Source organism: Hypanus sabinus, chromosome 5 (assembly GCF_030144855.1).
Source record: "Hypanus sabinus isolate sHypSab1 chromosome 5, sHypSab1.hap1, whole genome shotgun sequence".
NCBI classification, from domain to species: Eukaryota; Metazoa; Chordata; class Chondrichthyes; order Myliobatiformes; family Dasyatidae; genus Hypanus; species Hypanus sabinus.
In genome coordinates this window covers 1,581,323-1,594,038 of record NC_082710.1, presented here as the reverse complement: position 1 = coordinate 1,594,038, position 12,716 = coordinate 1,581,323, and the positions used below count along the sequence as shown (strand labels likewise).

At 41.6% G+C, this 12,716-nt stretch overlaps 1 protein-coding gene across 3 annotated transcripts in view; it reads left to right on the top strand.

Annotated features, from left to right (window-relative positions):
* oclnb (occludin b) overlaps positions 1-12,716 on the top strand; it is a 55,544-nt gene that overhangs the window by 30,160 nt on the left and 12,668 nt on the right. For all 3 annotated transcript variants that reach the window (XM_059969296.1, XM_059969295.1, XM_059969297.1), the window contains 4 exons: positions 2,556-2,674; positions 4,258-4,470; positions 4,558-4,726; positions 11,847-11,888. In XM_059969296.1, coding sequence (XP_059825279.1) covers positions 2,556-2,674; positions 4,258-4,470; positions 4,558-4,726; positions 11,847-11,888 — 543 coding nt within the window. The remainder of the gene's footprint in view (positions 1-2,555; positions 2,675-4,257; positions 4,471-4,557; positions 4,727-11,846; positions 11,889-12,716) is intronic.

The window sequence follows — 12,716 nt, the reverse complement described above, 5'->3', positions numbered from 1 at the left end:
ACCCCTCCATAGATGCTTCCCGACCTGCTGAGTTCCTCCAGCATTATGTGTGTTACAGATTTCCAGCATTGCAGAATGCTGCTCCAAAGTCTTATGGTCTTAAACACTATTGGCCAATTATCTGCCCACATTCCCAACTGGTTTATATTTGACTGAATCCTTTGACAATGTTCATCAGTCTCCACAAATTGGCCAGTATCTCAAAGTTCAAAGAATATTTATTATCAGAGTATATATATGTCAGCATTTACAACCCTGAGATTCATGTTCTTGTGGGCATACTTGATAAATTCATAGAATAATAACCGTACCAGATTCAATGAAAGACCGCTCAATTTGGGCATTCAACCAGAGTGCAGAAGACAACAAACTGTGTAAAAACAAAAAGGAAGAAATAAAAAATAAATAGCTAGAACATAAGATGAAGAGTCTTTGAAAGTGAGTCCATTGGTTGTGGAAACATCAATGAATTGACAAGTGAAGTTATCCCCTTTGGTTCAAGAGCCTGGTAGCTGAGGGGTAATAACTGTCCTGAGCCTAGTGGTGAGGTTCCTGTACCACCTTCCTGATGAAAGCAGTGAGAAGAGATCATGTGCTGGGTGGTGGGGATCCCTGGTGATGGATGCTGCTTTCTCCTGATGATGCTTCATGTAGATGTAGTCAGTGGTGAGGAGGGTCCCTCTAACACAACTCGCCTTTTCCTGTCTAAACACTTAATAGATGGAATGACAATGTCGGAATTGCATGTTGGCCAAGGACATGGTGAACTGAAGAGGCTTGTTACATTTGTAGTCTGTTTCCATTGTTGGGAAAACCCATCTTTAAAGTTGTGAATGTGAAAAATCTACATGATTTGTGTTCTGGAAAAACTCTGCTGGAAGCATGAAGTTCAAAAATTTAGATGTCTAATAACTTGTATATCTAATCACAATATTTAAACTTAGATATTGATTTTAAATATCTAATCATGAATTCTGTTTGCATATTAGACTAGCAAACATTAAAGATGAGATGTCAAACAAATATAGTTAGCACAAAGTACACTGCAGATGCTGGGGTGAAAGCAACACGTACAACAAGCTGGAGGAACTCAGCAGGTCGGGCAGCATGCGTGGAAACGAGCAATCAACGTTTCGGGCCGAGACCCTTTGTCAGGACAAATATAGTTGATGGAGGCTTTTCAGTTTCGCCAAGCATCTTCACTCAATCTGACACAAAAAGCAGGATCTCCTGTGGCCATCCATTTCAGTTCTACTTCCCAGTCAGTCCATGGCCTCCTTTTCTGCCAGGATGAGACCACACTCAGGAGCAACATCTTGTCTGGGCAACCTCCACCCTGATGGGATGAACATCAATTTCTCAGATTTTCAGTAATGGTCCACCCCCAACCTTCTCCTCCATTCCCCATTCCCGATTCCCTCTCTTGCCTTATCTCCTTACTTGCCCATCGCCTCCCTCTGCGGCCCTTCCCCTTCCCTTCCTTCCATGATCTTCTGTCCTCTCGTGTCAGATTTCCCCTTCTCCATCTCTTTCCCAATCAACTTCCCAGCTCCTTACTTCACCTCTTCCCCCACCTCCTAGTTTCACCTATCACCTACCATTTTGTACTTTTTCCTCCCTTCCTCCATCATCGTCTCTGGCTTTTCATCTTCCTTTCCAGTCCTGATGAAGGGACTCAGCCCGAAACGTCAGCTGTTTACTCTTTTCCATAGATGCTGCCTGGCCTGCTGAGTCCCTCCACCGTTTCATGTGTGTTGCCTTGACTAAAATATTCTTTGCTGATTCATCTTGAGTCACCTGTATAAATTTTAAATACATGAGAGAGGGAGAGGGATGTTAAATGGACAATGAACTGCTAGTTTTGACTCTGGCATCTGTAGCTGCTAATGTTAACTCCAATGCCTTGAGATCTTCCTCTGCATAATGTAACATTTTGCTGAAAGTTACCTTAAAATCCAAATGTGCATTTATTCGCCCTGTTTATTACCTCAAAGAACCTCAGATATATCAAAATTAATTTGCTTTTTATGTATCCTTCCTTATTGGTTATGCTTTCCAAAATTCCTGCAGTTGTTTCCTTCATGATAGACTTTAGACTGTTAACATGAGATGATACCAGTGCATCTGAACATTCCATAGCCTAATTTAGCACCTGGCCCACAATTCATCCTCCTCACTTGCCCTGAACCGTTAACTCTATTGGTTTTTTGTTTGATCAAGATGGGTGATGAAACAATTGAATCTTCACTAAACATTTACATTTGTTGACAAGTTTCCGAGCAACTGTCCCTAAATAGTGGCAAGAAATGGTTCAAAGATGCAAGTTGTAAAATATAATTTGTTTTGATGATCAAGTGGACAACTTCACACAATAAAATCACCTTTATTTTTGTATAAAAAGAGGGAAGCTGAAATTTACATTCTACGCTGGTTACTTTGACTATTTGCTGGAGACTCATGGAACAAGAATACTCCAAATGTAACTTAGATGTGGAAAAATTCCTCTCTAACTATTATCCCATTAACACAAAAAATAATATTTCTGCATATTCAAGGTGAACAATGTGTCTGGGGTTCCAGAAGAGCTGGTGACAGACGGTTATTATAAACCCAGCGGTTCCCTGAATGAAACAGAGTACGAGCCCAATCGAGTACAACCTGACGGGGCTCCTCGGTGAGTACACCATGTTCCACTATCTCAAATTATCATTTTATCGCTTCCTGCAGATTTGGAGCAACCTTTTCTTGTTTGTAATTTTAATTGCTCACCTGAAAACAAAAATAGACGAGTTGATCTCATTTACTTCTCCCCAGAGTTTCTAATTAGTCACACAAACCTAGAGCTATAAACAGCTCTGTGGCTATGCATAGCTCTTTTACTGAAAGGAGTCGCATTGTTTCTTTAATTTTTTCCTTTGGTTATCTTAAATAAGATGGCCCATTTCAAATGAGAAGCTAGAAACCTTGAAATGTTTGTGGAATTGTATGCCACAGCAAGTAGATTTTATTTTATGAGAGTAGATCCTGTTACTGTACTCATTGGGGTTTAGAAGAATGGTGGGTGGAGGGAATCTCATTGAAACTGAATATTAAAAGGCCGAGGCAGAGTTGATGTGGAGAAGATATTCACCATAGTGGGAGACCAGAAGGCACAGCTTCAGATTAGAGGGATATCTATTTAGAATGGAAATGAGGAGGAATTTCTTTAACCAGAAGGTAGTGAATCTATAAAATTTATTGCCATAGACTGCTGTGGATGCGAAGTCTTTGAGTACTGTATATTTAAAGTGAAGATTGATACTTTCTTGATTAGTCAGGGCATCAAACGTTTCAGGCAAAAGGCAGGAGAATTGGCCAGGGGGGGGATAATAAATCAACCACGATGGAATGGTAGAGCATACTAGATGGGCAGAATGGTGTCATTCTGCTCCTTTGTGAAGAAGAAGAAGTAGAAGAAGAAAGCCCTTAACTCCAAGTGGAGTCATCAGGACGCTGTTGTGACGGCTTTTTTTTTTAGCAGGCTTTCTTATTTTTACGAAGCCAAGTTGCTAGCTCGATGCTCAACCCAGCACCGATGGAAAGTGTGCAAGGGAGCCTGCTGGGTTCGAACTCCTGAGCCTTCACACCAAAGTCCGGCGCTGATGCCACTACGCCACAGACCAGCAATTCTGTTCCTTTGTCCTATAGTCTTTTCCAATCTTTTTATTATTATTAATAATATGAACAAAATACAATTGATATATTAATAAAGGGATTAAAAACATACACATTCCCATTGCACATGAAAGAATACATAAGCAATGATTACAGTATAAATGAGTATTCCCAACATGAACACAGTATATATATGAACAAGGTAAATCTAGATATTTCATAATATATAATATAAAAAAACAGAAAAAAGAAAAGAAAAAAAATGATATGCAAAAATAACTAAACTACTAATCTAATAGCTAATAAAGAAGAAAAAAAGCAAAAAAAGGACAAAAAGAAAAACTAGAAAAAGAAGAAAAAAAAGGGCTGTTTATATCTCACAAGAATATATAATGAGAGGTCGTCAACTCCGATCCTCTTAACATAAATAAGATTAAAGCTGGAAAAACAAATAGGTTTGGAACAGCTATAGTCTAATCACTTGAACATTCATCATAGATTCTTCACCAAAGTGCTGAGTACTGTAAACTGATGTGTTTAAAGCACAGGACCAATGACTGCTATTAAAAGTTTAACATCCCTGTATTAAATGTCTTCCTGCAGTTTTCTGGAAAGTTCAATTCCATTAATGCATGAGCAGCCCCCTCTACGTTCATCTAGCTGGGACTCCGATGAAAGCAAGCCGACCACACAGAGAAAACCGCCGAGGAAGAGGAGACCTGGAAGACCAAAACGACCAGATGCTGATGAATATGAAACAGATTATACAACTGGTGCAGAATCCTGCGATGAATTGGATGAAGAGGATTTGGAGAGGTACCAAAAAAGTTGTTGCTAGTTATGCCATTGTTTTCAGCTTCTAATGCAGTTCTTGTATTAACTAGAATTGAAATGTGTTTGCAGTCGGTATCCTCCAATCACTTCAGACCAACAGAGGCAGGAGTATAAGAGGGAATTTGACAGTGATCTGCAACAATACAAGCGTCTCCAAGGTGATCTGGATGAAATAAATAAACAGTTCTCCCAGCTGGACAAGCAGATTGACGAAAGAGAGGACAGTGAACAGTACGAGGTATGTTTGGAACCAGTAGTGAAATATTTGGGTGGGAAAGCAGGAGGTTGAGGCTGAGAGAAAAACAGATCAGCCGTGATGAAATGGAGGAGCAGACTTAATGGGCTTAATGGCCTAATTCTGCTTCTATACCTTATGGCCTTTATTCCAAAGACATCTGATGGTAAACCTTTTGAGAGATGGTCAGAATCAGTTTTATTATCACCCACTGCTATACGTTAGGAAACGTCATTTGTACTGGAAAGGTGCAGCCAGATGGTAGTGAAAAGAGGCAATCTTATCAAGACTGAAGGAACTGAGTTAGCTGAAGGCCACACACCAGATGTACAGGACAGCTACAAATACCTGGAGACCCTGCAGGTACATGGAAGCCATGACAAAGACACAAGGAAGGCTGCAACATCCAAGAGCTTTCAAAGAGTGAGACAGGACCTAAAAAGCCAGCTGAATGCGAAGAACAAGATCAAAGCCATCAACACATTCACCCTACCAGTCTTCAGATACCCAGGCACAATCGTGTGCTGGCCAAGGAATGAACTGGAAGCTGATGACATCAAGACCCAGAAACTACAAACAATACATGGAGGATTCCTTGCAAAGTCTATGGGCACTTGAGTGTCTTCAGGCTCCTGCACCATCTCCTTGATGGTGGCAATGAGAAGAAGGCATGTCCTGGTGATAAGGGTCCTTAGTGAAAGATGCCTTTTGAAGGTGTCCTTGATGCTGGGGAGGCTGCTGCCCATGATAGAACTGGCTGAGTTTGCAACTCATAGCTTGTCATACCAGACAGCCAGCCACTCTAGTGTTGCTTGGTCGATGTTGAGCAGGTCAGTGTCAGCTAAATCAGGTGAGAGTGGGCAGTTGCATTCACAGAATTCGCTGGTCGTTGAACCCCACTTGACCATATTGTCTCCCGTCCTACAAACTCATACAGGCTTCAGCCACAGTAAAGGAGAAATCCCGGCAAACTTAAAAGGATACCAGATGTTGATGCAACCAGTTAGAATGCTGTCTGTGGAAGCAATTATTATAGAACTGAAGTCCAAATATCTGTCCACCAGTTGTCATTGCTGTAAAATGTATTCATATGGGTGGAGTTCCATTTACACACCTAGTCCCTTTTCTAACTCCAAAGAACCATATAACCATTTAACAATTACAGCAAGGAGACAGGCCATCTCGGCCCCTCTAGTCTGTGCCGAACACTTACTCTCACCTAGTCCCACTGACCCGCACTCAGCCCATAACCCTCCATTCCTTTCCTGTCCATATACCTATCCAATTTTACTTTAAATTACAATACCGAACCTGCTTCTACCACTTCTACTGGAAGCTCGTTCCACACAGCTATCGCTCTCTGAGTAAAGAAGTTCCCCCTCGTGTTACCCTTAAACTTTTGCCCACTAACTCTCAACTCATGTCCTCTTGTTTGAATCTCCCCTACTCTCAATGGAAAAAGCCTATCCACGTCAACTCTATCTCTCCCCCTCATAATTTTAAATACCTCTATCAAGTCCCCCCTCAACCTTCTACGCTCCAAAGAATAACGACCTAACTTGTTCAATCTTTCCCTGTAACTTAGGTGCTGAAACCCAGGTAACATTCTAGTAAATCTTCTCTGTTCTCTTTCTATTTTGTTGATACCTTTCCTATAATTCGGTGACCAGAGCTGTTCACAGTACTCCAAATTTGGCCTTACCAATGCCTTGTACAATTTTAATATTACATCCCAACTCCTATACTCAATGCTCTGATTTATAAAGGCCAGCATACCAAAAGCTTTCTTCACCACCCTATCCACATGAGATTCCACCTTCAGGGAACTATGCACCATTATTCCTAGATCACTCTGTTCTACTGCATTCTTCAATGCCCTACCATTTACCATGTATGTCCTATTTTGATTAGTCCGACCAAAATGTAGCACCATCAGCATTAAACTCCATCTGCCATCATTCAGCCCACTCTTCTAACTGGCCTAAATCTCTCTACAAACTTTGGAAACCTACTTCATTATCCACAACGCCACCTACCTTAGTATCATCTGCATACTTACTAATCCAATTTACCGCCCCATCATCCAGATCATTAATGTATATGACAAACAACATTGGACCCAGTACAGATCCCTGAGACACACCACTAGTCACCAGCCTCCAACCTGACAAACAGTTATCAAACACTACTCTCTGGCATCTCCCATCCAGCCACTGTTGAATCCATTTTATTACTTCAATATTAATACCTAACGATTGAACCTTCCTAACTAACCTTCCACGTGGAACCTTGTCAAAGGCCTTACTGAAGTCCATATTGACAACGTCCACTGCTTTACCCTCATCAACTTTCCTCGTAACCTCTTCAAAAAATTCAATAAGATTTGTCAAACATGACCTTCCACGCACAAATCCATGTTGACTGTTCTTAATCAGACCCTGTCTATCCAGATAATTATATATACCATCTCTAAGAATACTTTCCATTAATTTACCCGCCACTGACGTCAAACTGACAGGCCTATAATTGCTAGGTTTACTCTTAGAACCCTTTTTTAACAATGGAACCACATGAGCAATACGTCAGTCCTCTGGCACCATCCCTGTTTCTATTGACATTTGAAATATTTCTGTCAGAGCCCCTGCTATTTCTACACTAACCTCCCTCAAGGTCCTAGGGAATATCCTGTCAGGACCTAGAGATTTATCCACTTTTATATTCCTTAAAAGTGCTAGTACTTCCTCCTCTGTAATCGTCATAGTTTCCATAACTTCCCTACTTGTTTCCCTTACCTTACACAATTCAATATCCTTCTCCTTAGTGAATACCGAAGAAAAGAAATTGTTCAAAATCTCCCCCATCTCTTTCGGCTCCACACATAGCTGTCCACTCTGATTCTTTAAGGGACCAATTTTATCCATCGTTATCCTTTTGCTATTAATATAGCTGTAGAAACCCTTTGGATTTACTTTCACCTTACTTGCCAAAGCAACCTTGTATCTTCTTTTAGCTTTTCTAATTTCTTTCTTAAGATTATTCTTACATTCTTTATATTCCTTGAGCACCTCATTTACTCCATACTGCCTATATTTATTGTAGATATCTCTCTTTTTCCTAACCAAGTTTCCAATATCCCTTGAAAACCATGGCTCTCTCAAACTTTTAACCTTTCCTTTCAACCTAACAGTAACATAAATATTCTGTACCCTTAAAATTTCACTTTTAAATGACCGCCATTTGTCTATTACATCCTTCCCATAAACAAATTGTCCCAATCCACTCCTAAATCCTTTTGCATCTCCTCAAAGTTAGCCTTTCTCCAATCAAAAATCTCAACCCTGGATCCAGACCTATCCTGCTCCATAATTATATTGAAACTAATGACATTGTGATCACTGGACCCGATGTGCTCCCCAACACATACATCTGTCACTTGACCTATTTCATTCCCTAACAGAAGATCCAACACTGACCCTTCTTTAGTTGGTACCTTTATGTATTGCTGCAAAAAGCTATCCTGCACATATTTTACAAACTCCAAACCATCCAGCCCTTTTACAGAATGGGCTTCCCAGTCTATGTGTGGAAAATTAAAATCTCCCACAATCACAACCCTGTGCTTACTACAAATATCTGCTATCTCTTTGCAAATTTGCTCCTCCAATTCTTACTCCCCATTAGGTGGTCTATAATACACCCCTATAAGTGTTACTACACCTTTCCCATTCCTCAATTCCATCCAAATAGTCTCCCTAGAGGAGCTCTCTAATCTATCCTGCCAGAGCACCACTGTAATATTTTCTCTGACAAGCAACGCAACACCTCCCCCTCTTGTCCCTCTGATTTCATCACACCTGAAGCAACGAAATCCAGGAATATTTAGTTGCCAATCACACCCCTCCTGCAACCATGTTTCACTAATAACTACAACATCATATTTCCAGGTATCAATCCATGCTCTAAGCTCACCCACCTTTCTTACAATGCTCCTAGCATTAAAATGGATGCATTTAAGAAACTCTCCATTTCTTCCTCTCTGTTTATCTCTAACAGTACAAAAAACTTTACTGTCTTATTTTTCTTCCTTCTCCCATACATCTGTTCCTACACTCTGGTTCCCTTCCTCCCTCATATTTAGTTTAAATCCACTGCAGCCTCTCTAGCAAACCTACCTGCAAGAATATTTGTCCCCCTTCAGTTCAGATGTAAACCATCCTGCCAGAACAGGTCCCACCTTCCCTGGAAAACTGCCCAATTATCTATAAATCTGAAGCCCTCCCTCCTGCACCATGTCTTCAGTCACATGTTGATCTGCACTATCTTACTATTTCTAAACCCACCTGCACGTGGCACTGGAAGCAATCCTGAGATTGTAATCCTGGAGGTCCTGTCCTGTAACTTGGCACCTAGCTCCCTAAACTCACCTTTCAGGACCTCCTCACTCTTCCTACCCATGTCATTGGTCCCAACATGGACCATGACATCTGGCTGCTTACCCTCCCTCTTGAGAATACTGAGAACTCGATCCGAGATATTGTGGACCCTGACACCAGGGAGGCAACAGACTATCCAGGATTCTTGATCTCTTCCACAGAAACTCCTATCTGTCCCCCTAACTATTGAATCCCCTATCACTACTGCTCTCCTCTTTTCCCTCCTTCCCTTCTGAGCTGAGGGTCCAGTCTCGGTGTCAAGAGACGCAACCACTGCAACTTGTCCCTGGTAGGTCGTCCCCACCAACAGTATCCAAAACGGTATACTTATTGTTGATGGGAATGGTCACAGGGGTGCTCTGCTCTTCCTGTCTATTCCCCTTCCCTCTCCTGACAGTCACCCAACTACCCGTCTCCTAGGGGTGACTATCTCCCTGGAACTCCTGTCTATTTCTGCCTCTGCCTCCTGAATGATCTGAAGTTCATCCAGCTCCAGCTCCAGTTCCCTAACACGGTTTGTCAGGAGCTGCAGCTGGATGCACCTTTTACAGGTGTAGTCATCAGGGACAACAGTGCTCGCCCTGACTTCCCACATACTGCAAACAGAGCACTCAACTGCCCTAACTGCTGCCTCCATTACCTACTCCTAAGCTAATTAGATTAATTAAAGGAAGTTACCCAGCCTTACCTCACCTGGAGTGAAGCTCATACTCAGCCTCTGATCGCTTTTTAAATTCTTCTGCTGCCTCACAGACTTGCACGCACTTACACAGTTGTGCCCTGTTCAAACATCGCCTCTGCCTGTTTTTGCTGAAGCCTGATCGACCCAAAGCTGTCCCACTCTGCCGCAGTCCACTCCGACGATGGCTGCTGTATATGGCAGTCTTTCTTTTTAAACCTTTGGCGCATTACGTCACACACCTGCGCAGTCTAGCCTCTTTGCCGCGATCAGTTAAAAAAACGCTTCTCTCGGAGCTTCTTTTACCTCTTCCCTCTCTGCCTCTTGCTGCAATTTAAGCAAAGAAGAAACAAGAAAGAAGGACAACAATGAAATACAATCATCGTCTTGTTTGGCTTTTGTGGATGTTTCCCAGGACTAGATGATCATTGCGGGTGAAAATTTGCCAGTTTTATTTTGTTCACTCTATACATCAGAGGGACCGCATCTATTAATTTGAAACCAAGGTTACAATTCCTGGATATTGAGGGAATAATGAGGACAGAGCAGGGTAAGACACACTGCACTCGGATGCAGTGGCTTCTATGGGGTCAAAAGGTGTTATTGTCTTTTTAAACATATTTGTTACGGTTGCCAGACATTAAGAACTTGGAGTACTGCAGGTCTCTCTGAACAGCGAGTTGCTCATTGGTGGAAAATAGGAATAAGCTGGACTTGGTATGGTCCATGATGCTGCCTGTGACAGAGAGGTGTGCAGTCTTACAGCGAATGATTGTCTCAGTTGTTTTTCTTGTGATTGCAAGATCCTGTTGGACATTGGTGGTGTGGAATGCTGCAAGTCCAACTCATTGGTGAATGGCGGAGGCAGATAGTGGGGGAGCTGTGTGGCCTCAGCCATAGCAAAGACTGGACCTGAAACCAAGGTGTTTGCAGCCTCCCGGGGAGACGCTGGAGTCAGATGCTCCACTGGGCTGTCGGAGGGGTCCATGCTATAGTTGGAGCTGACTCCCAGCATTTGCTCAGCAGGAGATAAGATGGATTGTGTTCACCTGCAAACTGCTTCAATATTCATGGATTCAGAGATTTAGACAATTTTTTATGTGGTTATATGTTTACTGCTTTCTTAGATGTGATATATGTGCCTTGTGCTGTGCATCACTGTTGGTGCTGTGTTTTGAACCTTGGTCTAGGAGTAACACTGTTTGGTTGCACTCATGGATATAAATATATGGTTGAATGATAATTCAACTATGAACTTCAAAATAGTAAAGGTTAAGCATAAACACATGAGATTCTGCATATGATGGAAATCCAGATTACCACACATAATATGCTGGATGAACTCAGCAGGTTAGGCAGCTTTAGTGGAGAGGAATAAAGAGTGATCATTTCTCTCAGACTGAAAGGTGACTGTTTATTCCCCTCCATGGATGCTGCCTGACCTACTGAATTCCTTCAGCATTTTGTGTGTGATACTCTAAATATGGAACTGACATTAGAGCCTGGCTTGTTGCTGCATCAACACATTGTGGATTAAACCTGGGCTATTTCTGTAGTTAGAACTGGATCCCTAGTGGCTTAATTAGTAAAAACAACCTATTTTATAAACTGAAACATTTTTCTGAACTCAGGCCTACTCGGGAACTGAGGAAATTCATAATTTGTCAATCTATATTTCAGTATAATAATGTATTCAATCACTGTTTTGTTGGTATTTGAATAAATAGACTATGGACAAAAATTTCCTTTGAATTTCAAACATTGAATTGCATCCCAAGGTAAAATTACATGGTATTTTGGTAAACTTTTGTACTTAAATCATCTGAATGGGTGTAAAAACCTAGAAAATATCCCAATATAGTCTATTATAAATTAATGGGAAATGCTAGAGTTACTCTGTAAACCATGCAGCATCTGTTGAAGGAAAAAAAAACAACCGATGTTTGGGACTGAGGAGCTTTCATCAGAACTAGGATCGCAAAGTTAATATTTATGTTCTTTCTGTCTCCAGGATGTTGCTGTTGAATATAACAGACTAAAAGAAGTTAAGAACGTGAGTAGTTTAAAACTTTAATTTAGTAGAATGGATCACTGCTTGCCATGGATAGGATATCAGTAATTTTCTCTGCCTTATTTTGCTTTCTGTCATGAATATGAGGATTCGGTGATTCTTTTACCAAACTTCTATTGGAGAGTCATGAAGAGTTGATAAGCACCTCTGCTCCAACCTCACAGATTATTAGATTAAACTTGAAAATCTCTGGGAGGATAATTTGAAGATTCAAGATTGTTTAATGTCATTTCTAGTCATTATGTGCCATGTCGTATGATGTAGGCACTGATGGTCTTTCCATGACCACAATTATCCTTGGAAAATTCTTCTACAGAAGTGCGTTGAATTGTCGTTTTCTGGGTGGTGCCCTTACAAGACAGGTGACCCCAGACATTATCAATACTCTTCTGGGATGGTAAACACAAAGTACACTGCAGATGCTGTGGTCAAATAAACACATAAAAACAAGCTGGATGAACTCAGCAGGTCGGATGGCATCCGTTGAAAGGAGCAGTCAACATTTCGGGCCGAGTCCCTTCGTCAGGACTAAAGAAGGAGGGGGCAGGGGCCCTATAAAGAAGATGGGGGGGTGGGGAAAGAGTGGAATGTGTCAGGTGAAAAACCAATCAGAGGAAAGATCAAGGGGTGGGGGAGGGCAAGCAGGGACGGGATAGGCAGGAGAGGTGAAGAAGGAATGTAAGGGGAAAGCACTATAGGTAGTAGAAGGCAGAATCATGAGAGAGGTGATAGGCAGCTAGAAAAGGAGGCAGAGTGAAAGTGGGATGGGGAAATGGAGAGGGAGGGAATTACCGGAAGTTGGAGAATTCA